Below are 27640 nucleotides of genomic sequence, written 5' to 3' on the forward strand. Positions count from 1 at the left end.
TTCTCCACAAGTCTGGATCTGAGTACCTCCCTGACCCTTCACCGAATGCAAACACATTCAGGGGCATCCGATTGGTCCAGAAACTGATAGGTTGGACCAGAGGCAGAACACGTGGGTAAAGCGGCAGTTTGAACATTTGTCATTGGCTTTGATCCTGATTGGTTAGTTTTGTACAAGGCCCCTCGTCACCACAAACTACTTCAATGATGGCAGTCTCAGACCAAAGTATGTAGCGAACAACAGAGCGGTAGAATAATTTAGTATCTGGAAATACATGAAGGATGACAATTTCAATACACAGCTCATGATATTGGATGACATTTTATAGTTGACATTTGTTATACATTAGATAATCTCAGTAGTTCACCTAATAACATACAAAACTCAAGTTTTATAACTTTTACGATAGAGTAATTTAAACGTTGGTAGCTAAATGTTGCCATCTAGTGGTTCTGATTCATCATCAACTACTGTACTATTCGTAAAAGGTACTAAAATCACAGTACAACCTGTTCATTAATAAAAATGACCACGATGACTACATGTGCACCTGAACAAAACACCAGCAGGACACCACTTCATCTTTTGTTTTCAAACTACATAGAAAATTATTGATAGTTCTCTTGGTGGATCCAAGAGAGCCAGGTAGGCCACACACTGTAAATCAGAGTTCCGACTCATGTGGCCCGGGTGGTTGTGGTGCTGGCTCCACTCATAGCCATCTTCTTCAGCGTTCTGTTCAACTGCATGGCGAATAACACACAGAAGCGTATCTTAAGTTAAACCAAATCCAATATCATGAAGGAGACTAACTTTTCTATTCTCTGATAGGGAAGGTTTATATATAAAAAAGAAAATACAGAAGCAAATGTCTGCAATGTAACATAAATACTAGGACAAAAGGAAAACAAGGACTGTTGCTACATGGAATTACAGCTCTAAAGTAATTTGAAAATGTAGCATTTCTCACCTCCTCAAACTTGTGGATCTGTCTGATGAAGAAGTCTCCATAGCGGCGGGCCACCTTGGTGTCTGCGATGTGGATCATGTCCTGCAGGCACATAACAGACAGGGAATACAGGTTAGTTCAAAACATTATTTCCAAAGAGTTAATTCATTAAACAGTCTCTAAAATGACATGAGTAGGCTCCGTCTCACACACACACAGTGCACACACCTTGTCGATGTAGAAGTCGACCTCAGAGGCGGACTGAAACTCTCCGTCCAAGGCAGAAATGCCACTGGTCCACACCAGGTTCTTCATCTTGTGTTTGAAGACCAACAGCTGGATGCGGAATTCCTGCTCTGTCATGTCCAGGAAGCCTGCCAGCTTGGCCACGGGCATGGTGGTGTAGAGCTTCAGGAAACTGGACAGAAGAGAGATGGAGCAGGGAGAGTTTAGAGGGAGGGAACCAAGGAAGCATGTTAGAGAGCAATGCTCTCTAACATGGGTCGTGTTCAGTAGGGAGAAACTTTTAGAAATGCCGTGAAACAAGGAGGTGCTGAACTTGAATTTCCAATACAAATTCTCTTTGAGGACATTAAAGCTAATCTTATTTTATCTGTCCAATAAGACACAAATTTTAGATTTTCTACAGTGTACCCCACTGAAGTCAACCCTAATCAACATCATGGCCCCTAACAGAGATATGAGTGTAGCAGCGCATCCGACTCTCACAAAGATAGCGCATTACCTGCGGATGGTGGAGAGCTGGGCCTGTTGCTGCACCTCTTCGGCGAACACCTTGAGCTGCTGCTGGAAGGGCTCCTTGTGGTAGTTGGGGTGCACGTTGTCGTAGTTGGGAACCACCGGGGACAGGAACTTGGGACAGGCGAAGCTGAAGAGCTCCTCAAACACCTGCAGGTCTCTGGGGGGGACGCACAGTCATGTCAGCCAGGTCTCAAACACCAACTATAGCCAAATTCAAACCCTAGACCCTTACAGGTGTAAGCAATATTGTAATAGCTCTACCTTGCCCTCTGATAAGCACGGTGGAAGATTCACCAAATTGCTTAGACCTGTGGTTCCCAAATTTTATTTTAACCATGGCACACCCATGGCTGTAAAAAGTTGCCGCACACCTGAGAGTTCCTCAAGGCACACCAGTGCACAACGGTTGGGAACCACTGACTTAGACCAATCAAATCCTGTCAGATCTCCACGTAGTGTCTAGGGGTTGATTTGGGATTGGGCCTATAACTGTCTCGAGTGTCTTTCGCTCTCGCTCACCCCTTCTGCATGCGAAGCATCTTGTCTCCGTACTTCTCCCTGAGCTGGGTGTGGATGCTCTCGTCGATGCGCATGGGGTACATGGTCAGGGCGATGGCCAGCAGCCCGTGCATCTGCTCGTTCTGCTTGTTGATCTGGAGGAGCAGGAAGAACTGACTCAACCGATCACCAGGGTCGTGATCATTTTAAAACTTCCATTATGTGCCCTTATGAACATGACCCAGCTTTAAGCTGGAGATGTCAATCATAAATCAGTAATCTAGCTATCATAGTTATTGCAGGTTAGGCCCACTGACCAATGTTCCCCCAAATTTTGGGGGGCACTAAGCAAATTTAAACTCTTGTGAGGGGAAACTTGAACTTTGTGAGCATTCTGTGCAACTTCCTGCATGCGTTTACATTGAACACTTAGGCTGTATCCACTGCAGGTTGCAGTTTTAGACAGTGGCCAAGTAAGCTACTGAGGCTATTTGAGCTCATTAGGCCTATCAGACTGACGTACCAGTAAAAGCAAAGGATCAAATGCATCCCATAAAATGTTTATATTAAAATAGATATTGATTTCTGTGCGTCTACAGCAGCCTATGGTGTTCAATGTAGGCCTATTACAGGGTTTATTCTGGAGAAAAAAAAAGGGGCTCAGGTGGTGGGCGTTGCAGGGGGCGCGGTCGGCCCATCGGCGTGCCTGAATTTCAGCAAACATTTTACAGACTCCCTATCTTGGCAGTGTAGAGAAATTATTTAAGCATTTAAGTACATTTCCTGCAATTCTATGCATTTTACAATGGCTAATTATGTGAAATTTTGCTCAAACATAAAATCTACACTGCTGAATTAATTGTTTTTGGAATGTTCAATTCCCCCTGACTAACTAGAATGCCATTAGAGTGCAAAGTTGTCATCAAGGAAAAGGGTGGCTATTTGAAGAATCTCAAATATATTGATGTTTTAACCAAAAAAGTGTACTACATGATTCCATGTGTTATTTAATAGTTTTGATGTCTTCACTATTATTCTACAATGTAGAAAATAGTAAAAATAAAGAAAAACCCTTAAATGAGTAGGTGTGTCAACTTGACTGGTACTGTATATCCATTATATTTTCTATCTAGTTTTAGTCATTTTAAGTTTACAATGAAAACATAATACAAAATGTTACACTGTTTGGACCATTTAAAATGGTAGAATTTTTTTTTTATTCCATTGGACATTTTTTTTTTAATGTAGGGCTTGAACTTGACTGAAAGCTTAAGTCACTTGTCCAAAAATTGAAAAAGGTCTGTTAACACCATGGGCCTAATAGGAGACTGGAAATTGCATTGTATATAATGCACAAAACACTATTATTATTATTATTATTATAATAATACAGAATCAGATCATTATTTTTAATTTGGGGGGGCTACCTATTCAAGCCTGTCTCAAAATAAAACACTGCCCATTTAAGACAAAAAGAAAGCTCTTTACCTGACTTACTGGCTAAAGAGGTAAAGGTTTTGTGCTCTTGTTGGAAGCAATCATTGCAAAAAAAACTAAAAAACAACTTGGCTAATAACTCGCTAACTAACAAACAATATCAACAGATGTGCAGCCAACATCTCTGCGCTGGCTGGCATTTCTTCTGCGCTGCAGTCCTGAAGGTGCTGTACACGAAGCCTAGATGGAACATTGACACCAGTGTTTCCCCTAAACATTTTCCAGCAGCGGTGGCCCTTCCTCTTGACCACAGACAATATTTAACTGTTTTAAAGCTAATTTCCTGCAATTCTACACATTTTCCCATTGCTTATGCGTTTTTCTATGCCATCTGAGTAACTCGCTATAACAAAAAACAATGGGGGCCCATGCCATGAAATTTCTTACATTTTAGGTTCCCCCTGACTGTCTAGTTTTAATTTAGGCGATTGTTAGTTCTCAAAGATGATCTTATTAAAAATATATTGCGCTGTTATCTTTTCTACATACTTTATATCTGGTTTTAGTCGTTAATTTCTTTGGGATAGGGGGCAGTATTTTCACATCCGGATGAAAAGCATGCCCAAATTAAACTGTCTGTTTCTCAGGCCCAGAAGTTAGGATATTCATATAAATTGGTAGATTTGGAAAGAAAACACTCTGAAGTTTCTAAAACTGTTTGAATGATGTCTGTGAGTATAACATAACTTTTTGGCAGGCGAAACCCCGAGGACAAACCAACCAGGATTTATTTTTTGAGGTCACTCTCTTTTCAATGGGTTTTCGTTGAGAACCTACATTTCTAAGGCAGTTGCTTGCAGTTCCTATCGCTTCCACTGGATGTCAACAGTCTTTAGAAATTGGTTGATGTTTTTCCTTTGTGTAATGAAGAAGTACGAGGTTCGAGGGAAGTGTACTGTTTGATAGAGGTGCGTGACCAGAAAGCACGCTCCACATTGTTTTCCTCCGGTATTGAACGCTGCTTATCCCGTCTTAACTTCTTTGGGATAGGGGGCAGTATTTTCACGGCCGGATAAAAAAAACATACCCCATTTAATCTGGTTACTACTCCTGCCCAGAAACTAGAATATGCATATAATTAGTAGATTTGGATAGAAAACACTAAAGTTCCTAAAACTGTTTGAATGGTGTCTGAGTATAATAGAACTCATATGGCAGGCAAAAACCTGAGAAGATTCCATGCAGGAAGTGCCCTGTCTGACAATTTGTTGTCCTTCTGTTGCATCTCTATCGAAATTACAGCATCTGTGCTGTTACGTGACACTTTCTAAGGCTTCCATTGGCTCTCTAAAGCCGCCAGAAAGTGGAATGGGGTGTCTGCTGTCTCTGGCAAAGTATAGGAGCAGAGTTTGTAAGTGGTCAACCTGGGGACAGTGAGACTGGAGATGCGCGGTCACGAGAACTCGCCATTTTTTTCTTTCTCTCTTTGAATGAATACAACGTTGCCCGGTTGGAATATTATCGCTATTTTACGAGAAAAATAGCATAGAAACGGATTTTAAACAGCATTTGACATGCTTCTAAGTACGGTAATGGAATATGTAAAAAAAAATTGTCACGAAATGCGCTCACGCGTTACCCTTCGGATAGTGACCTGAACGCACGAACAAAACGGAGGTATTTGGATATAACTATGGATTATTTGGAACCAAAACAACATTTGTTGTTGAAGTAGAAGTCCTGGGAGTGCATTCTGACAAAGAACAGCAAAGGTACTCAAATTTTCTAATAGTAATTCTGAGTTTAGGCTGCCCCGACGTTGGCGGGTCTGAACAGCTAGCCTTGATGGCCGAGCTATGTACTCAGAATATTGCAAAATGTGCTTTGACGAAAAGCTATTTTAAAATCGGACATAGCGATTGCATAAAGGAGTTCTGTATCTATAATTCTTAAAATAATTATGTATTTTGTCAACGTTTAACATGAGTAATTTAGTAACTTCACCGGAAGTTTTCGGTGGGTATGCTAGTTCTGAACATCACATGCTAATGTAAAAAGCTGGTTTTTGATATAAATATGAACTTGATTGAACAAAACATGCATGTATTGTATAACATAATGTCCTAGGAGTGTCATCTGATGAAGATCAAAGGTTAGTGCTGCATTTAGCTGTGGTTTGGGTTTATGTGACATATATGCTTGCTTGGAAAATGGCTGTGCGATTATTTGTGTCTATGTACTCTCCTAACATAATCTAATGTTTTGCTTTCGCTGTAAAGTCTTTTTGAAATCGGACAATGTGGTTAGATTAACGAGAGTCTTATGTTTAAAATGGTGTAAAATAGTTGATTGTTTGAGAAAATTGAATTGTGGTATTTTAGTTGGTTTTGTATTTCGCGCCGTGCGATGCTGTTGGCTAGGGGTTCCGCTAGCGGAACCTCTGTCCTCAACAGGTTAAATTTGATCGATTATTTACGTTAAAATATACCTAAAGTTGTTTTAGGAAAGTTGTTTGAAATGTTTGGGCAAAGATTACAGGTAATTTATGAGATATTTTGTAGTCATGTGGCGCGAGTTGGAACCGGTGTTTTTCTGGATCAAACGCGCCAAATAAATGGATATTTTGGATATATAAAGACGGAATTAATCGAACAAAAGAACCATTTGTGATGGTTATGGGACGTATTGGAGTGTCAACAGAAGAAGATCTTCAAAGGAAAGGCATGCATTATATGTTATTTATGACTTTTGTGTTGTGCCTGGCGGGTTGAATTCTGATTGTCTGTCTGTGTTCGTTTGTTTGGGGTGGTGTCCTCAGATAATAGCATGGTTTGCTTTTGCTGTAAAGCCTTTTTGAAAATCAGACGCTGTGGTTGGATTAACAAGAAGTTTATCTTTAAATGGTGTATAATACTTGTATGTTTGAGGAATTTTAATTATGAGATTTCTGTTGTTTGAATTTGGCACCCTGCAATATCGCTGGCTGTGTTCGAGGTGGAATGCTAGCGTCCCACATCTCCCAGAGAAGTTCAAGTTTCCTACGTAACAGCCAGTTGAATCCTGTGGCGCGATATTCAAATACCTTAGAAATGCTATTACTTCAATTTCTCAAACATATGACTATTTTACAGCATTTTAAAGACAAGACTCTCGTTAATCTAACCACACTGTCCGATTTCAAAAAGGCTTTACAACGAAAGCAAAACATTAGATTATGTCAGCAGAGTACCCAGCCAGAAATAATCAGACACCCATTTTTCAAGCTAGCATATAATGTCACAAAAACCCAGAAGACAGCTAAATGCAGCACTAACCTTTGATCTTCATCAGATGACACACCTAGGACATTATGTTATACAATACATGCATGTTTTGTTCAATCAAGTTCATATTTATATCAAAAAACAGCTTTTTACATTAGCATGTGACGTTCAGAACTAGCATACCCCCCGCAAACTTCCGGCGAATTTACTAACAATTTACTAAATTACTCACGATAAACGTTCACAAAAAGCATAACAATTATTTTAAGAATTATAGATACAGAACTCCTCTATGCACTCGATATGTCCGATTTTAAAATAGCTTTTTGGTGAAAGCACATTTTGCAATATTCTAAGTAGATAGCCCGGCATCAAAGGGCTAGCTATTTAGACACCCAGCAAGTTTAGCCTTCACCAAACTCCGATTTACTATTAGAAAAGTTTGATTACCTTTGCTGTTCTTCGTCAGAATGCACTCCCAGGACTTCTACTTCAACAACAAATGTTGGTTTGGTCCCAAATAATCCATAGTTATGTTCCAACAGCGGCGTTTTGTTCGTGCGTTTCAAGACACTATCCGAATGGTAAATAAGGGTCACGTGCATGGCGCATTTCGTGACAAAAGATTTCTAAATATTTCATTACCGTACTTCAAAGCATGTCAACCGCTGTTTAAAATCAATTTTTATGCCATTTTTCGCCTAAAAAAGCGATAATATTCCGACCGGGAATATGCAATTAGGTAAACAGTCGAAAGAAAATAAAGCACGGGCTCAACTCCGGCACGCGCCTAAGCCCTTTGTCCTCTGATCGGCCACTTGTCAAAGGCGATAATGAGTTTCAGCCAGAGGCTGCCTCGATATCGTTCAGCTTTTTCCCGGGCTCTGAGAGCCTATGGGAGCCGTAGGAAGTGTCACGTTACAGCTAAGATCCTCAGTCTTCAATAAACAGAGGCAAGAACAACAACACCTTGTCAGACAGGCCACTTCCTGTTCAGAATCTTCTCAGGTTTTTGCCTGCCATATGAGTTCTGTTATACTCACAAGACACCATTCAAACAGTTTTAGAAACGTTAGGGTGTTTTCTATCCAAAGCCAATAATTATATGCATATTCTAGTTACTGGGCAGGAGTAGTAACCAGATTAAATCGGGTACGTTTTTTATCCGGCCGTGTAAATACTCCCCCCTAGCCCTAACAGGTTAACAGCAGCGTTGCGCCGCTACTAAATGCATATAGGGGAAACACTGGCCACTGACCATCTCATATTTGTAGGTGGACCTCTGGAACATGTTCCTGGTCCTCTGGATGTAGAGGAGGATGTTGGCGAACACACGGATGGCGTCCTGGTACCTCCTCATCATCAGGTAGGCAAAGCCCACGTAGTAGTAGGTGGTGATCTGGCACTCAGGCACACGAGAGTACATACTCTGTAAGAGAGATGAAATATAAAGTAAAGGATGGTGACTGGGTTACAAATAAGAGGGAATATGGAATGTGTTAAATGGAGTACACATATAGATAAGAGTGGTCTCAACCGTAAAAGGCACACTGCTTAATTTGTAGATTTGTAAATATCAGTGGGCATTTGGGGATAGATGTAGAGATAGATACAAGTCTTCAGCAGTAAAGGTCGACCGATTAGTGTCGACCTTTACAGTATCTGTGTGTGTATACATGTATACGTGTATATATGTGTGTGTGTGTGTGTGTGTGTGTGTGTGTGTGTGTGTGTGTGTGTGTGTGTGTGTGTGTGTGTGTGTGTGTGTGTGTGTGTGTGTGTGTGTGTGTATATATATATATATATATATATATATATATATATATATATATATATATATATATATATATATATATATATACACACACACACACACACACATATGTGTATACATATATAAACACACACACACACACACGTGTATATATATATATATATATATATATACACAAATATATATTTGCTCAGAATCGGTCGACCTCGATTCAGCAGTACTATATATGCACAGACATTTCTACTACAGTGGCAAGTGTACCTTCTTGTTGAGCTCGATGTTCTCCAGGACTTTTATGGCCTGGTAGTAGTCCCCCAACAGAGAGTGCAGCCTCAGCAGCCCCACCAGGCTGAAGTATCCCAGCATCTTATACAGGGAGTGACGGCCATACTCCCCAGCCACACTCTCTGGATCGCCTGCAACACAACACGCAACCTTTTAAGAGCCGTCGCAAATGAACCATGCACTTCCTCAACCATTCAGTGTGGATCAATGACAAGAATCTGAAGGTAATCTGTGGTGTAAGACAATGCTCTGTCTGTATTAATGATATTGTTGTAACAATTTAACAATATATTGATACAAAATATATCGTTATAACAATATTTCACAACAAATTATATATCGTTATAACGATATGCAACATATGAATACAGATCCAATGCATCTACAGCTGTAGCTTCTTTCTTTACCTCCACTGGTATAGACCTCCAGCTGACGGTTGATGTTGCTTTTGTCCACCAGCGAGTGGAGTACGTTCAGAACACTATGGACGTTCCAGATCTTGGGGTTGTTCCTAAGGAACTCAATCTCCTCCTCAGACTTCTTGGCTGTCTTGCAGCGATACTGGCTGAATGACTGGAACTGGTTAGGGGAACAAGAGGAAAATTGTTTCTTATTCTAATATAGCCCATGTGCCATAGCACCTTGAAGACCGAGGGGAATCAAATTAATGCCATAAAGTATGAAGAAATTTGGTCTGAAAATTACATTTTGAAGCTGAAAAACAAAAATGCACAAGCGGCATACCAAACTATGTTCATTTACCTGATAAATGAACTCATCAATAATGTCCCAGAGCCACTGGTTGGGCAGCTCCAGGGGGGCAGGTCCATCTGCATCTGTATACAGCAAAATATATACCTGTTTAATGAAACATTGAAAAAGTCCAAAGGCAACATATATATGAAAATATATTAAGGCAACAGATCTTTAGTGCTCAGACTTACTTAGAATGTAGTTGAAAAGGTTGCAGTAATTATAGTAAGACTCAAATCTTTGGTCGAGAGTGGGTCCTCCCTGATGGTCAAAAAATACAAAATGGCATTATTTAAGTAAAAACTCCTCTAAGTACTGACATTATTATCGTCTGTGCATTATGACTGCATTGGCTTGAATCCATCCAGGACAGGTGATGTCAGATTTTCATTTTAAAGCCGATAGGGGTTAAACAATGGTTCTGTGGCAGGATGGATAGATACTCACGCTGACTTTGGCGTAGATGTGTCTGTAGTACAACTCCTTATACAGGATCAGGAACACAGCATCTGAATTATTAACAATACAAGATTCCCTGCTTTCTTCCCACGTCATTATATAAAAAAATTGAGAAGATCAACAACAAGAACAGAAGAGGCAAACTAGTTTGCGAACCACATGGTTGCCACTCTACAAGCAAAGGGCTTTAAAAAAAAGAAGCAAAGAACCCCGTAAAAGGACACTAGATATCCTGTTTACAGTTGAAACTCCTACCATTAGGTCCACGTTTCTCTGCCCACCGTTGCAAAAACAACAAATAAACTAATTCATTCACTCCTGCTGCCATAGCTTTTTTGAAACATGTTACTACTGCACTCCACACAACTTACTCTATAATAACTTGCACTTTTCTCACTCCCTCTAGCAACTATGTAAAAGTACACCGTACACTGACACACACTCACCGTACACTGACACACACTCACCGTTTCCGACGAGGGAAGCGATGGCCTCAGCCTCTGGCCAAGGAGACGTCTTGAAGAAGCGGTCAGTCAGTTTGTTCCAGCTGGGGAGAGAGAAGAATGTGTAAGATGAAAACATTAAAACACTTGAGCTTCATGTTAAGATATACCTACAGAAATGTGTGAGAGAGTACCTGTTCTCGTAGACATCTTGGATTTCATAAATCTTCTGCTCGATGCTCTCGCTCGACACACGGTTGGCCTGCAGCTCGTACACCTTCTGGTCGATGAGGTCCGAGATGGTCTTGTGGAAGTACTGAAGGAAGTTTTTGATCACCTCGGGGATGACATGGTAGGTCTGCTGCTCGTACTGGCGCTCATAGGCCAGGTCGGCTTTAGGGTCACCTGCAAGAAGATTGAGGATGGGTGAGGTACTGGCATTCTTGAGTAATAGTTTTGCACTGAAGTGGTAATGGTGGGATAGTGTGCAGGAAGTGTCTACCATAGAAATATAATCATTGACGTGATTATATTTTTATGGTGTCTACCATTTGTTACAATTAACTGTGACAAATATCTAGATGAAACTACACTCACCAGTATGAAGATAATCGTCATTTGTGTAGGAATAAGGGTCATACTGTGGAGAGATGGAGAAGTACGTAAATGATGATCAACATGACGTATTGTGGCCTTCCTCTTTAGCTAGCAAACAGTCCAAATCCTAGTTGGTGAAGCCGGTGTCTATCTAAAATAGCTAGCCAGTTATGTAACGTTAATTCATAAACACTACTTCGCACATGAAAGGCAAAAAGTACGTGAGTATCCGAATAAAACGTTATAAAATCAACTGCCTAGCTAGCTAACTTAGCTATCTATGTGTCGCTAACGTTACCTAGCTAGCGTTACGTTCCAATGTGTCGGACCGCACTATGATCCCTAGATAAACTGTTGAAAATAAAATAGGCAGTTAGCTAGCTACGTACTTCTTCGGTGTCTTCGGTTGGGTACGACATGATGTTAGGATATGTTCAATCTCATACAAAACAGCTGCTATATAGTAATGTGTGCTTAACAAAACCGCGCTGGAAAGGAACCGGAAATCGATTTGTTGCTCGAGCAAATAGTAGACGGTCACGCTTCGAACACACCAACAGTTCACCACAAATAGTGTGTTACGTCATCTGGATATGTATTTAACAAAAATTCACCTTCTGCTGCTATTTCTGTCAAGCCATCCACGCATACAGTTTGACGCATACGTTCGATAAATCCAACGTATGCACCACACCGAACGTATTACAACTGCCTTTGCAACGCAATGCTGCAAAGCTAACGCAGCGTTTCATTGGAAACAAATGTATTTCTGTTGTCCCAAAATGCTAGGTACTGTTGGTGTGTTCGAAGCGTCAGTGCTAGGTGAGTTTATCAGCGGTTGGCATTCAACGTTATGGTGCATTAACGCCACCTACTGTACTGGAGTGTGTCCAGATACAGGGAGAAAATCCTACCTGATAACAATGTATTTGAGACGATATCTAATGAAGTTCTACTCAATATACTCTTTAAATTAATTTCCTGTATCCCTTCTTCCTCATACTAGATCTCAGCCTCTCTCTTCCCTCTGATACTGTCCACACTGAAGCAATACATGCTCCACGGTCTCTGTTTCCTGGAAATAGTCACTTTCCTGTTGGATGCTTTCCTGTCACATTTCATGTTTTGTTTGTGTCCACCCTTAATCTTGTAAAAATAGCATCCTCTCTTCTGTCGCTTCCTGCCATGACTTTCCTCTCTACTTAAAATAAATGCCTGACCCTTAGTATCTCTATTCCACTGCTCCTGCCATCTCTGCTCCGTCATAGTCCATATCAGGCTTTTTGCCTCTGCCTTGATCAGTGAAACTACAACATCAACATCCCCACTACTAAGTGCTTGTTTAGCCAGTACATTAACGTTCCCCTCCACTCCCACACAGGCTGAGACCCAAGTAAATCTTATCTGTATACTCATCTGTCTAATCCTGCAATGGGTTTGTAGTACCTCATAAAGCAGGTCTTGTCTGCTACGTGAGCTAAAGGACTGCAGACTCATCAACACTGCACATTAATCAGGGACACCAAATATGTTTTGAATTTCCTGTATCCCTTCTTGGGGTTGGTGGTATTGAATCCAGTTTAGTGATGCCTAGAAGGCCGGTGACGTAGACCTCCGGAGCAGGTGAACGGAATGAGCAGCATTAGCGGGGGGATTCGTGACATAGTGGCTGATAGAAATATTTTCAAATGCAATAGTTCAGTGTTTTTATATGACATTACAATACCTTTTTCGGTTACTTGTAGATTATTTTTAGACCTTTCTTGGAAGTACGTAGCTGGTGTGACTGAAGTACAGTGCCTTGCAAAAGTATTCATCCCCCTTGGTGTTTTTCCTATTTTGTTGCATTACGACCTGTAATTTAAATCGATTTTTATTTGGATTTCATATAATGGACAGAAAGAAAATAGTCCAAAGTGGTGAAGTGAAATGAAAAAAATAACCTGTTTCAAAAAAAGTATAAAAAAAACAAAACGGAGAAGTGGTGCGTGCATATGTATTTAACCCCTTTGCTATGAAGCCCCTAAAATTGGTGCAACCAATTACCATCAGAAGTCAGATAGTTAGTTTGATTGCACACAGGTGGACTTTATTTAAGTGTCATATGATCTCAGTATATATACACCTGTTATGAATGGCCCCAGAGCCTGCAACACCACTATGCAAGGAGCACCACCAAGCAAGCGGCACCATAGAGCACTCCAAACAGGTCAGGGAAAAAGTTCTGGAGAAGTACAGATTAGGGTTGAGTTATAAAAAAATATCAGAAACTTTGAACATCCCACGGGGCACCATTAAATCAATTATGAAAAAATGGAAAGAATATGGCACCTCAACAAACCTGCCAAGAGAGGGCCGCCCACCAAAACTCACGGACCAGACAAGGAGGGCATTAATCAGAGAGGCAACAAAGAGACTAAAGATAACCCTGAAGGAGCTGCAAAGCTCCACAGCAGAGATTGGAGTATCTGTCCATAGGACCACTTTAAGCCGTACACTCCACAGAGCTGGCCTTTAATGAAGAGTGGCCAGAAAAAAAGCCATGCTTAAAGAAAAAATAGAAAAACACATTTGGTGTTCGCCAAAAGGCATGTGGGAGACATATGGGAGACATTTCCAAACATATGGAAGAAGGTATTCTGGTCAAATGAGACTAAAATTGAGCTTTTTGGACATAAAGGAAAACGTTATGTCTGGTGCAAACCCAACACCTCTCATCACCCCGAGAATCTCATCCCCACAGTGCAGCATGGTGGTGGCAGCATCATGCTGTGAGGATGATTTTCATCGGCAGGGACTGGGAAACTGGTCAGAATTGAAGGGATGATGGATGGTGCTAAATACATGGAAATTCTTGAGGGAAACCTGTTTCAGTCTTCCAGAGATTTGAGACTAGGACAGAGGTTCACCTTCTAGCAAGACAATGACCCTAAGCATACTGCTAAAGCAACACTCGAGTGGTTTAAGGAGAAACATTTAAATGTCTTGGAATGGCCTAGTCAAAGTCCAGACCTCAATCCAATTGAGATTCTGTGGTATGACTTAAAGATTGCTGTACACCAGTGGAACCCATCCAACTTGAAGGAGCTAAAGCAGTTTTGCCTTGAAAAATGGGCAAAATCCCAGTGGCTCGACGTGCCAAGCTTATAGAGACATACCCCAAGAGACTTGCAGCTGTAATTGCAGCAAAAGGTGGCTCTGTTTTCCATTGTTTTGTCTTATATCTTGTTTGTTTAACAATAAAAAATATTTTGCATCTTCAAAGTGGAAAGGCATGTTGTGTAAATCAAATGATACAACCCCCCCCAAAAAAACATTTTAATTCCAGGTTGTAAGGCAACAAAATAGGAAAAATGCCAAGGGGGTGGATACTTTCGCAAGCCACTGTAAATGATGATAGTTGCACAGTGAAACTCCATATTTGGTGAGTAATGATGGGGTGTGATAAGTGCCAGAATTAAGCCTCGTGTAGCTACTGATACCTCTCACCAAGTCACCTAACGTCTTCCTAGCGCCATAAAATATCGTCATGAATTAACCTAAAAAAAATCAAATTACATTTTATTTGTCACATGCGCCGAATACAATAGGTAAGACCTTACCGTGAAATGCTTACTTACAAGCCCTTAACCAACAATGCAGTTCAAGAGATAGAGTTAAGAAAATATTTACTAAATAAACTAAAGTGGAAAAAAATAAATAATCTCAAAGTAACACAAGAAAATGACAACAAGAACGAGGCTATGTACAGGGGGTACCGGTACCAAGTCAATGTGCGGGGGTACAGTTTAGTCAAGGTAATTTGTAAAGTGACTATGCATAGATAATATACAGTGAGTAACAGCAGTGTAAAAACAATGTAAATATTCCGGGTGGCCAGTTTATGAATTGTTCTGCAGCCTTATGGCTTGGGGGTAGAAGCTGTTAATGAGCCTTTTGGTCCTAGACTTGGCGCTCTGGTACCATTTGCCATGCGGTAGCAGAGAGAACAGTCTATGACTTGGGTGACTGGAGTCTTTGACCATTTTTTGGGCCTTCCTCTGACACTGCCTAGTATATAGGTCCTGGATGTCAGGAAGCGTGGCCCCAGTGATGTACTGGGCCGTATGCACTACCCTCTGTAACACCTTACGGTCAGATGATGAGCAGTTGCCATACCAGGCGGTGATGCAACCGGTCAGGATGCTCTCGATGGTGCAGCTGTAGCTTTTTGAGGATCTGGGGACCCATGTCAAATCTTTTCAGTCTCCTGAGAGGGAAAAGGTGTTGTCGTGCCCTCTTCACAACTGTCTTGGTGTGTTTGGACCATGATAATTCGTTGGCGATGTGGACTAGTAGCCTTCCCTGTAGCTCAGTTGGTAGAGCATGGTGTTTGCAACACCAGGGTTGTGGGTTCGATTCCCACGGGGGGCCAGCACAGAAAAAAATGTAGGATATGTATGAAATTGTATGAAATGTATGCATTCACTACTGTAAGTCGCTCTGGATAAGAGCGTCTGCTAAATGACTAAAATGTAAATGTAAAAAATGACACCAAAGAACTTGAAACTCTCGACCCGCTTCCTGTCGATGTTAATGGGGGCTTGTTCGGCCCTCCTTTTCCTATAGTCCACAATCAGCTCCTTTGTCTTGCTCACATTGAGGATTGAGGGAGAGGTTGTTGTCCTTGCACCACACTACCAGGTCTCTGACCTCCTCCCTATAGACTGTCTCATCGTTGTTGGTGATTGTCACTGAATGTGTACTGGAGGTGAAGTCAGGTGCAGGAGAGCAGAGTGAAGTGAACAGGTGCACACTTTATTCCGGTAAAATATCAAAAGCACAAACAATGTGCCCATAACACGAAACATAGACAAATGTCGCGTAACAAAATATCCAATAAAAAAAATACACGTAACACAAACAATCTTACACAAAGACATGATGGGGAACAGAGGAATAAATACATGTAGATTGATTGGGGAATGAAAACCAGGTGTGCAGGGAACAAGACAAAACAAATGGATTCATGAAAAATTGAGCGGCGATGGCTAGAAAGCCGGTGACGTCGACCGCCGAATGCCGCCCAAAAACAAGGAGAGGACCCGACTTCGGCGGAAGTCGTGACAGTGATCAGGCCTACCACTGTTGTGTAGTCAGCAAACTTAATTATGGTGTTGGAGTCATGCTTGGCCATGCAGTTGTGGGTGAACAGGGAGTACAGGAGGGGACTAAGCACCCCTGAGGGGCCCCAGTGTTGATGATCAGCAAGGCAGATGCTGTTGCCTACCCTTATCACCTGGGGGCGGCCTGTCAGGAAGTCCAGGATCCATTTGCAGAGGGAGGTGTTTAGTCCCAGGGGCCTTAGCTTAGTGATGAGCTTTGTGGGAATTATGGTGTTGAACGCTGAGCTGTAGTCAATGAACAGCATTCTCACATAGGTGTTCCTTTTGTCCAGGTGGGAAAGGGCAGTGTGGAGTGCGATTGAGATTGCGTCATCTGTGGATTTGTTGGGGCAGTATGCGAATTAGAGTGGTCTAGGGTTTCCGGCATGATGGTGTTGACGTGATTCATGACCAGCCTTTCAAATCACTTCATGGCTACCGACATGAGTACTACGAGGCGGTAATCATTTAGGCAGGTTACCTTCGGACTGTGGAGTGTCAACGGAGACAAGTTTTTTTCTAAGGCCCCAAACTGCTGACGCGTTCACGTCATGTTCATGACACGTACACATCATGTAGATGTAGTGTTCACGTCGTGTTTGCTTGGAAGTTTATTATGAAAGACCTTAAAAACGTCTACATGTGTTATGCATCGCATGAGGATATAGGCCTAACCCTTGTTATAGAGGCGGGTGGCCACTCGAGTGGCGTAGTGGTCTAAGGCACTGCATCTCAGTGCTAGCTGTGCCACTAGAGATTCTGGGTATGAGTCCAGAATAAGTCGCAGCCGGCCGCAATCGGGAGACCCATGGGGCGGCGCACAATTGGCCCAGCATCGTCCAGGTTGGAGGAGGGTTTGGCCGGCAGGGATGTCCTTGTCCCATCGCGCACTCGTGACTCCTGTGGCGGGCCGGGCGCATTGTACGCTGACACAGTCGCCAGGTGTACGGTGTTTCCTCCGACAGTGGTGCGGCTGGCTTCCGGGTTAAGTGTGCATTGTGTCAAGAAGTAGTGCAGCTTGGTTGGGTTGTGTTTCGGGGGATGCACGGCTCTTGACCTTCGCCTCTCCTGAGTCCGTACGGGAGTTGCAGCGATGAGACAAGACCAACTACCAATTGGATACCACGAAAAAGGGGTAAAAAAATGGAATGAAGGAATGAATAAGAATATGTACATATAAATATATGAATGAGCGATGTCCATGCTGCATAGGCAAGATGCAGTAGATGGTATAGATACAGTATAAACAATGAGATGAATAATGTAGGGTATGTAGACATTATATAGTGGCATTGTTTAAAGTGACTAGTGATACATTTATTACATCAATTTTTTTATTATTAAAGTGGCTAGAGATTTGAGTTAGTATGTTGGCAGCAGCCACTCAATGTTAGTGATGGCTGTTTAACAGTCTGATGGCCTTGAGATAGAAGCTGTTTTTCAGTCTCTCGGTCCCAGCTTTGATGCACCTGTACTGACCTCGCCTTCTGGATGATAGCGGGGTGAATAGGCAGTGGCTCGGGTGGTTGTTGTCCTTGATGATCTTTTTGGCCTTCCTGTGACATCGGGGGGTGTAGGTGTCCTGGAGGGCAGGTAGTTTGCCCCTGGTGATGCGTTGTGCAGACCTCACTACCCTCTGGAGAGCCTTACGGTTGTGGGCGGAGCAGTTGCCGTACCAGGTGGTGATACAGCCCGACAGGATGCTCTCGATTGTGCATCTGAAAAAGTTTGTGTTGCGCCTTCTTCACCATGCTGTCTGTGTGAGTGGACCATTTCAGTTTGTCCGTGGTGTGTAAGCCGAGGAACTTAAAACTTTCCACCTTCTCCAGTGCTGTCCCGTCGATGTGGATAGGGGGCTGCTCCCCCTGCTGTTTCCTGAAGTCCACGATCATCTCCTTTGTTTTGTTGATTTTCCTGACACCACACTCCGAGGGCCCTCACCTCCTCCCTGTAGGCTGTCTCGTCATTGTTGGTAATCAAGCCTACCACTGTAGTGTTGTCTGCAAACTTGATGATTGAGTTGGAGGCGTGCATGGCCACGCAGTCATGGTTGAACAGGGAGTACAGGAGAGGGCTGAGAACGCACCCTTGTGGGGCCCCAGTGTTGAGGATCAGCGGGGTGGAGATGTTGTTTCCTACCCTCACCATCTGGGGGCGGCCCGTCAGAAAGTCCAGGATCCACTTGCACATAGGTATTCCTCTTGTCCAGATGGGTTAGGACAATGTGATTGCGATTGCGTCGTCTGTGAACCTATAGGGGCGGTAAGCAAATTGAAGTGGATCTAGAGTGTCAGGTAGGGTGGAGGTGATATGATCCTAGTCTCTCAAAGCACTTCATGATGACGGAAGTGAGTGCTACAGGGCGATAGTAGTTTAGTTCAGTTACCTTAGCTTTCTTGGGAACAGGAACAATGGTGGCCCTCTTGAAGCATGTGGGAGCAGCAGACTGGGATAGGGATTGATTGAATATGTCCGTAAACACACCAGCCAGCTGGTCTGCGCATGCTCTGAGGACGCGGCTAGGGATGCCATCTGGGCTGGCAGCCCAGTAAAACATGTTTAAATGTTTTACTCAGGTCGGCTGCGGTGAAGGAGAGCCCGCAGATTTTGGTAGCGAGCCGTGTCAGTGGCACTGTATTGTCCTCAAAGCGAGCAAATAAGTTGTTTAGTTTGTCTGGGAGCAAGAAGTCGTGTCCGCGACGGGGCTGGTTTTCTTTTTGCAATCCGTGATTGACTGTAGACCCGGGGCGGCAGCGTAGCCTAGTGGTTAGAGCATTGGACTAGTAACCGAAAGGTTGTAAGTTCGAATCCCTGAGCTGACAGGGTACAAATCTGTTGTTCTGCCCCTGAACAAGGCAGTAAACCCATGTTCCTGGGCCCTCATTGAAAATAAGAACTTGTTCTTAACTGCCTAGTTAAATAAAGGTAAAAAATAAAACATACGTCTCATGTCTGAGCCATTGAATTGCGACTCTACTTTGTCTCTATACTGAGGCTTAGCTTGTTTGATTGCCTTGCGAAGGGAATAGCTACACTGTTTGTAGTTGGTCATGTTTCCGGTCACCTTGCCATGATTAAAAGCAATGGTTCGTGCTTTCAGTTTGCTGCCATCTTGCTTAACCTTACAAAAAACAACGGTGTAAAGCGATATAGGCTATAACAAACTCAGTGATTATTTCCGCATAGTCTACTAGCCTCTCAAAGGTCTTGCTCAGCCTCAACATGGTTTCTTGGTAGACCTATAGGCTAATGGAAAGTATCACTGTCACAGGAAAAATGGTTGTTTTTTTAAATGCTCCGCAATTTAGAATATTAGGGGTAGGCTATGCCTACAGAAAAAAAACAAAAATAAAGAATCGGTATGGGTCTATCCATAGACCAAACAGTTTAACAGATAAACACTTTTTTATTCAGGAGAATCGCATTGAATCAGGCTGTTCATTTCAGTGCAGTTGCGTTCTTACGCATAACCTTAGTCTAAACGGAACCGAAAACACCCCAGTTTGTTTTGATCACAGATCATGATAAAGCCTGAATATTTCAGCTATATTTGTCATTGATTTAGCCCACAATCGCCTACAGATTTGATACACACAAAGGCCTATATTTACTCTGGATTTGACAAACAATAGATTGACTAGGATCCTTTTACTTTTCCACACGTTATATTTGTTCCCAATTAGGCTAAATGTAGTCCTATGAACAAGCTTTTAATGTTTTCCTATTAATTTGCATAGGCTAACCATTGCGATTAATGATATTTACTATCATCTGCTTTTTATGAGTAAACAGGCATCGGGGTCAAAAAAACCCATATAGTTTTGAGTTTGCCAAGAGTGTGCAAAGCTGTCATCAAGGCAAATGGTGGCTACTTTGAAGAATCTCAAATATAAAATATATTTTGATTTGTTTAACACTTTTGGTTACTACATGATTCCATATGTGTTATTTCATAGTTTTGATGTCCACTATTATTCTAGGAAATAGTACAAATTAAGAAAAATCCTGTAATGAGTAGGTGTGTCCAAACTTTTGACTGGTACTGTATCTATTGTAGGTCCTGGGATACAACAATGAATCATGTTGAAGTAAGAAATACCATCAAGGGATACCTTTTTACAATCATTTACAATAATGAAGATCTGGTGAAACAGCTGTGAAAAGCAACCTGGCAAAATGTAAGATTTAAATATATAATCTTTGATATTTCTTTGGTACAGGTGTGTCAATTTACTTTCACCGATGTTCTGTACACTCACATGGTGTTCATAGCCTGAAATACTGAATTCTGGTGGGTGGAATAGAGAGGAAGTGGGTGCTGTGTGGGTGGGAGGTTCTGCTTGTCACTTGTTCTCAACAGGCAGTCAGTCTCTGAAAGGGGACTCAAAGAGGGAGACAGTGAAGTCCAGGCACTGCTGCTCTGTTTGTTCTGAGTGTTTGCAATGCTAGTGATTCTAAGTGGCGCAGCGGTCTAAGGCACTGCATCTCAGTGCTAGAGGCGTCACTACAGACACCCTGGTTTGAATCCAGGCTGTATCACAACCGGCCGTGATTGGGAGTCCCATAGGGCGGCGCATAATTGGCCCAGCATCATCTGGGTTTGGCCGGTGTAGGCCGTCATTGTAAATAAGAATTTGTTCTTAACTGACTTGCCTAGTTAAATAAAGGTTAAATAAAAAAATTACAAAATAAAAAGTGTTTTTATGTTTCCAGCATGATAGAGCAAGAAAACTTTATTGGCAGATAATGACAACATGATAATAACAGTAGCTGTAGATGATGTAACAAAAAGTTGGAGGGTGGTTGGTAATGGAAGACATCAGGTGGATCCATTTCTGGGTGTTAGCAGAACCCCTAGATCCTGGGAAACAGGAGCAGAGTAAAGGGAACAGGGTAGGAGACAGAGATGCAAACACAAGTTACAGGTTGAGCAGGTAAAAAATACAGTTATTGAATGATTTAATGTAAATGTTTGATTAGACATGCAATATTGTTAATGACAGACAGAAAAGAAAGGACACCCGTCTGTAATTTTTTATGTTAGTGGGGTGGATGAGGGAGGTAAGGGGATGGTCCCTGGAAAAGATGAGACAGGTGAGTTGTGAGAGAAACTCTGGGGTGGTGTCATAACCACTTGAGTCATATACCTTAACAGTACCTATCTGGTAGTGGAGGTTACTTAATGTGACCCAATAGTTAACCTTGAGATTGACTATCTGGAGAAACCCCCGGGCCAGTGTTGGTACTGCTGACAGCATGGCGATGCCGCCCACCACGAGGAGGAAAATGCAAATAGTTATCATCTGAGATTTTTATATTCACCTTAACGGATGGTGAGCCCAGCTAGGAGTGAAAGAGCAGCAAGGTTTCATTTGGCCGGATGTCGAAGCTCTTGGTCCCTTTCTTGATTCTCCTCCGGTAGCTCTCCTTCTGTTTCTTTTGCACCTTGTCCATGTTCAGTCTCACCTTGATTGATAATAGAAATAAATGCAGTTTATAATTCATATTATTACTAAATCATCTCTTACCAATCTCTTGGAGGACCAGAAAATAAAATAACAGCGGACAATCATTTTTACCTGGTCAAAAACCTCCACATCCTTCTCAGCCTGTGCCTGAAAGTGGTCCTTGAAGCCATTCTGATCTGGTTCAACATTTTCCACAACATCAGGTGGAGTTTCAGTGATTTGAAAGTATGTCATACTAAAATAGCAATAGACAAACAACAACACTAAGCCAATCACAAATTTGAAATATCACAGTATATCCAATAATTGTATATAGAATTGCATTGTTTACCTCAGTCAACAGCTGCAGCTCCCGTCCATACAGCAGGCGATAGGGTGAGTACTCTGGAGGCCTGGATGCTGCTGATGTGTGCAAAGGGAATGACCTTCAGGTTGTCCTCCCACCATTCCAGGAACCCGTCAAGGGACTTGGCCATGGCAGTCTTGAGGGTGTGGTTGGTCCATTCATCCAAACCTGGAGGAGGGGATAGGAAAGGGATATCTATTGACAATGGAAGATATTGAAATGTCTGATTATGTACCATAATACAAAATAAAACAATTGTTAAAAAAATAAACAAACCATTGGTGACAGAATATAACCTATAACATCCGTACCTTGTTCCAGAGTTCACGACCTCGGTCACTCAAGATGACCTCAGGAGAACCACAGAAATAATCAGTCGCAGTCAGACACCAGCTGTTGCCATTCCTGGATTTTGCGAGGTCCACCCCTAACATATAAAGTGTTAGAGAGAAGATTACTTCATTCAGTATGCAGATTTTCATATTTGTATTTATAATGACACACAATCTATAACATTGAACTCTGCTGTGGTCAAATGAAGCAACCATTACAAAACAACTTATCAGGGAAAAATGTGAATTGTGACACTCGCCGATCATGTGTCATGGTGAAACAACTGATGGGCTTCAACTCCTGCGGCACAGTCTTCACCCTCTCAAACTTCTGTCAGGCTAGACAGGTACTGACCTTTAAGAACAAGCTGACAAATTGAAACACTGTGTGCTCTCTCATATGACATTCAGTGAAATCATAATCATTACAGATATAATAGAATCTGAACGATAAACAAAAGGTTATTTCACTTTCCCAGCTGTCCACATCCTTGACAATTTCATGCCAAAAGAAGCGTATGTTGATTTTGGCAATCATGTGCTTCACTCCGAAATGGCCAACATGCATCTCGGTCAGCATGGCCTCCTTCTCGTCAGTAAAAATCACCCTCCTATGTGGCTGGCCAACCTTCCCCCGTAGGTACTGTACATGTGATTGTCTAACAAGTTTGAAGACAAGAGTTGTTGAAATACTCAAGTCTAAGTAATTGTGTACGATTGTCTTTCTCTGTATCTCTCTCTCCCCATATCTCTCTGTCTTTTACTCTCTTCCCACCTCTCTCTTTCACTTTCACTTTCATCCTTTCTTTCTTCCTCCCCTCTCTCTGTCTGTGTGTCTGTCCAGCAAAGACAACTAGTTAAGGGCAGTTGGAATGACCATAATTGCTTAGACCTATTCATAAACCTCAATATGACTGACATATAACTAAATGTATAACTAGCAGCATCTAGATGACCAACTACCTAGATCGAAAATGGTTGTTGAAAATGGTTATTCATAGCTAAATCCTTCCAGTTATGTAATAGAAGTTAACGTTACACTGAATAGTGAATTTCTGCACCCTACGAATGTTGCGCCTCTTGTCGAGATCAGTGGTGCCTTCATAGTACTTCGACTGGTTGGAAAGATAAAATAACATCTCCTTGAGGGATCCCATTGAAGTGCAAGCTACATACAAACAGAAAGTTAATGTTAGCTACAGTGAGGGAAAAAAGTATTTGATCACCTGCTGATTTTGTACGTTTGCCCACTGACAAAGAAATGATCAGTCTATAATTTTAATGGTAGGTTTATTTGAACAGTGAGAGACAGAATAACAACAACAAAAAATCCAGAAAAATGAATGTCAAAAATGTTATAAATTGATTTGCATTTTAATGAGGGAAATAAGTATTTGACCCCCTCTCAATCAGAAAGATTTCTGGCTCCCAGGTGTCTTTTACACAGGTAACGAGCTGAGATTAGGAGCACACTCTTAAAGGGAGTGCTCCTAATCTCAGCTTGTTACCTGTATAAAAGACACCTGTCCACAGAAGCAATTAATCAATCAGATTCCAAACTCTCCAACATGGCCAAGACCAAAGAGCTCTCCAAGGATGTCAGGGACAAGATTGTAGACCTACACAAGGCTGGAATGGGCTACAAGACCATCGCCAAGCAACTTGGTGAGAAGGTGACAACAGTTGGTGCGATTATTCGCAAATGGAAGAAACACAAAAGAACTGTCAATCTCCCTCGGCCTGGGGCTCCATGCAAGATCTCATATTCATATATGCATAGTCACTTTACCTATACATTCATGTACATACTACCTCGATTGGGCCGACCAACCAGTGCTTCCGCACATTGGCTCACCGGACTATCTGCATTGTGTCCCGCCACCCACCAGAGAGGTGTGAGAGTGTAAAAGACAAAGGGAAAGTGGTAAGAACAGAGGAGCAGGGAAGACAGCATATGATTAATGAATTACAGTGCTACTAAACTTAATATTATCTCAGTTCATCATCATTACAAAATAATGTCTCTAGCAGTGTCTTCTAAACAGCCTTGGGCCCCCAGTTGGCCCGAAGATTATCTTAAGAGCAGGTGAGTGGCAATTCATTCAGGAGGTGAAATGCAAAACTGACCTTGGATCATTAACTCTGGGACTACTACACCTCTATCTGTATTTCAATGTAAAGCATCTCTTTAATAATACTTCCTGTAGACCCGAGCAAGTGACCTCTCACCTCTGATCATGCTGTGTCCTCTATGTAGCCAGTTCTGATGCGGGAGGGGTTCACCGACACAGCTGATATAACCTAGAGGATTTAGGGAGAAGGGGGGGAGAGGGAAGTGAAGGAGACTGTTTATGAGAAAATAAGGTAGTTAACTTCTATGGGTTACGTGGGACGCTAGCGCTACCCACCTGCGGGACACAGCCAGTGAAATATCAGGGCGGCAAATTCAAAAACAACAAAATGTCGTAATTCAACTTTCTCAAACATACAACTATTTTACACCATTTTAAAGATACACTTCTCCTTGATGTAACCACATTGTCCCATTTCAAAAAGGCTTTACAGCGAAAGCAAAACATTAGACTATGTTAGGAGAGTACATAGACAAAAATAATCACACAGCCATTTTCCATGCAAGGACATGTGTCAATAAAATCCAAAACACAGCTAAATGAAGCACTAACCTTTGACGATCTTAATCAGATGACACTCCTAGGACATTATGTTACACAATACATGTATGTTTTGTTCGATAAAGTTCATATTTATATCCAAAAACAGCATTTTACATTGGCGCGTGATGTTCAGAAAATGTATTCCCACCAAAACGTCCGGTGAATGTGCACATCAATTTACAAAAATACTCATCATAAACGTTGACAAAATATATAACAATTATTTAAAGAATTATAGATAGACCACTCCTGGATGCAACCGCTTTGTCAGATTTTAAAATAGCTTTACAGAGAAAGCACCATTTTCAATATTATGAATACATAGCTCAGCCATCACAGAGACACCCGCCAAGTTCGGGGCAACCTTAACTCAGAATTAGTATTAGAAATATTCTCTTACTTTTGCTGATCTTCGTCAGAATGCACTCCCAGGACTGCTACTTCCACAAGAAATGTTGTTTTTGTTCGAAATAATACATATTTATGTCCAAATACCTCCGTTTTGTTCGTGCGTTCAGAGCACTATCCAAAGGCATACCAGAGACGAAAGTCAAAATGTTCCATTACCGTACTTAGAAGCATGTCAAACGCTGTTTAAAATCAATCTTTATGGTATTTTTAATGTAAAATTGTGATAATATTCCAACCGAACAATAGCGTATTCATTCAAGGAGAAAAATAAGGAACGGAGCGCTTGCGTGACTGCACATATCCAATCCCTTTGTCCACAGGCAGTCCACTCAGAAACTGAGCAACTATTATCTGCCCAGTAACAGGAGAAGACTGAAACAACTTTCTGAACGCTTTTGACAGCCAATGGAAGCCTTAGAAAGTGCAACGTAACCCCACAGATACTGTAGTTTCAAAAGGGACTAAAAAGAAGAACTACAATTCTCAGATCCTCAAATTACTGGTTGACTTTTTCTCAGGTTTTTGCCTGCCATATGAGTTCTGTTATACTCACAGACACCATTCAAACAGTTTTAGAAACTTCAGAGTGGTTTCTATCCAAATCTACTAATAATATGCATATTCTAGTTTCTGGACCAGAGTAGTAACCTGTTTAAATTGGGTAATTTTTTTCATCCGGCTGTGAAAATACTGCCCCCTAGCCCAGACAGGTTAAGAGAGTGTTCAACGGAAATCTGTGTGTGTAGCTTCACTTGGTGTGCACAATAAGTGGCTGCAGAGTACTTTATACTGAAAAACATGTACAGACACACGAGGACAAACGAAATAGCGTAGTTATAGAAATAATGAAGAGTTATACTATTCTCCATGGTTGGTCCTCTTGCCTATTCTTTGAAGGTGGAAGGAGCCACAGTAATACACCTGAGCCTGCTTACTGCCCAACACAATCCATCAATCAGATTGATACACAAGTGTGTGGGTTATAGAGTGTCTAATTGTTCTACATTTTTTAATATGGGGTGACACTTAAAGGAGCCTGTTTTGTTTTTGTACAGACATGACCCTTACCTAAACAGCACCTCACCTGAGAAGTAGAAATCGAAGGGAGAGAAACTGGGAATTAAATAACTGCAGTTGACATATCTAAGTAAATGGGAGAATACTCTTAATTGCAATGTGGATGGCTCTTAAAAGAGCCTTTGGTTGTGCATAGTGTAGTCTATGGTGTTGCCAGGGAACAGCACCCTCTTCGAAGAAGTAAGAGTTGAAGATCTCCCCCACATGGATTACCTTCCATGCAGCGTTGTTGGCCCCCATCCTTGAAATATCCTGCAGAGCAGCAGACCTCTCCTCTGGCACAACTCGGCAAGCTGCAGATTCCCTCCTGGTCCTTGTGTCAATCCTGATGAAGTTATGTAGGACACAGGTAGCCTTCACACACCTGAATTACCACAGGAGGCAGTCGCAGATGGCCCTGGTCACCCAACCTTGCAGTGCCCGACACAGTAACTGTAGGAAATCGTTTTGAAGGAATCTCCAGATGCAAAGTATCTGTAGGAATATGGAAGATAATCTCATTATTAGACTTTTATTTCATCAGGTCATTGTGGATTACTGAAGTATAATATCTTATAACAAATCATGATAACATTGGATAAATAGATGCATGTGCACACACGTGCATGTCTGGCATGTGACAACAGCAGGAGCATATCTAGGATAGCATCCACAATTAATTCATAAATACCCCTTGAATCTTGGTGATGAGTTGATCATTTGAATTAGCTGTGCAGTGCTAAGGCAAAAAACAAAATGTGCACCCTTTTAAGTCCCCAGGACCAGGACTGAGAACCACTGCTCTTCATTGGGACCTATGTATCTGATGATAGACTCTCTCACTTTGATGGCTGTTAGCTAGCTACCTACAAATGCATTTTGAGTTTTTTTTTTTACAGTGATAAATACAATCAAGATAGCTAGCTAATATGAAGTTAGGTAGCTGGTGATATTTAATTCACTTAGTTAGCTAGCTATACAGTATGTA

The 27640-nt window shown here is 41.8% G+C and overlaps 1 protein-coding gene and 1 long non-coding RNA gene across 2 annotated transcripts; both read right to left on the reverse strand.

Annotated features, from left to right (window-relative positions):
* Positions 1 to 297: 297 nt before the first annotated feature.
* eif3s6ip (eukaryotic translation initiation factor 3, subunit 6 interacting protein) lies at positions 298 to 12034 on the reverse strand. Its single transcript, XM_029753431.1, has 15 exons — positions 11610 to 12034; positions 11221 to 11263; positions 10818 to 11028; positions 10648 to 10727; positions 10169 to 10230; positions 9913 to 9982; positions 9731 to 9804; positions 9376 to 9547; positions 8945 to 9099; positions 8168 to 8338; positions 2231 to 2364; positions 1695 to 1868; positions 1178 to 1367; positions 971 to 1051; positions 298 to 743 (listed from the first exon to the last, which is right to left on the reverse strand). Exons 1-15 carry the CDS (start codon positions 11637 to 11639, stop codon positions 678 to 680), a joined length of 1713 nt encoding a protein of 570 aa, XP_029609291.1. The 5' UTR covers positions 11640 to 12034; the 3' UTR covers positions 298 to 677.
* A 9026-nt stretch (positions 12035 to 21060) lies between these two features.
* LOC115193406 (uncharacterized) lies at positions 21061 to 22624 on the reverse strand. The gene is made up of 5 exons (XR_003878161.1): positions 22490 to 22624; positions 22164 to 22346; positions 21944 to 22067; positions 21687 to 21830; positions 21061 to 21225 (listed from the first exon to the last, which is right to left on the reverse strand). It is a non-coding gene; the product is annotated as an uncharacterized LOC115193406 (long non-coding RNA).
* Positions 22625 to 27640: the final 5016 nt, after the last annotated feature.

Source organism: Salmo trutta, chromosome 5, assembly GCF_901001165.1.
Source record: "Salmo trutta chromosome 5, fSalTru1.1, whole genome shotgun sequence".
NCBI classification, from domain to species: domain Eukaryota; kingdom Metazoa; phylum Chordata; class Actinopteri; order Salmoniformes; family Salmonidae; genus Salmo; species Salmo trutta.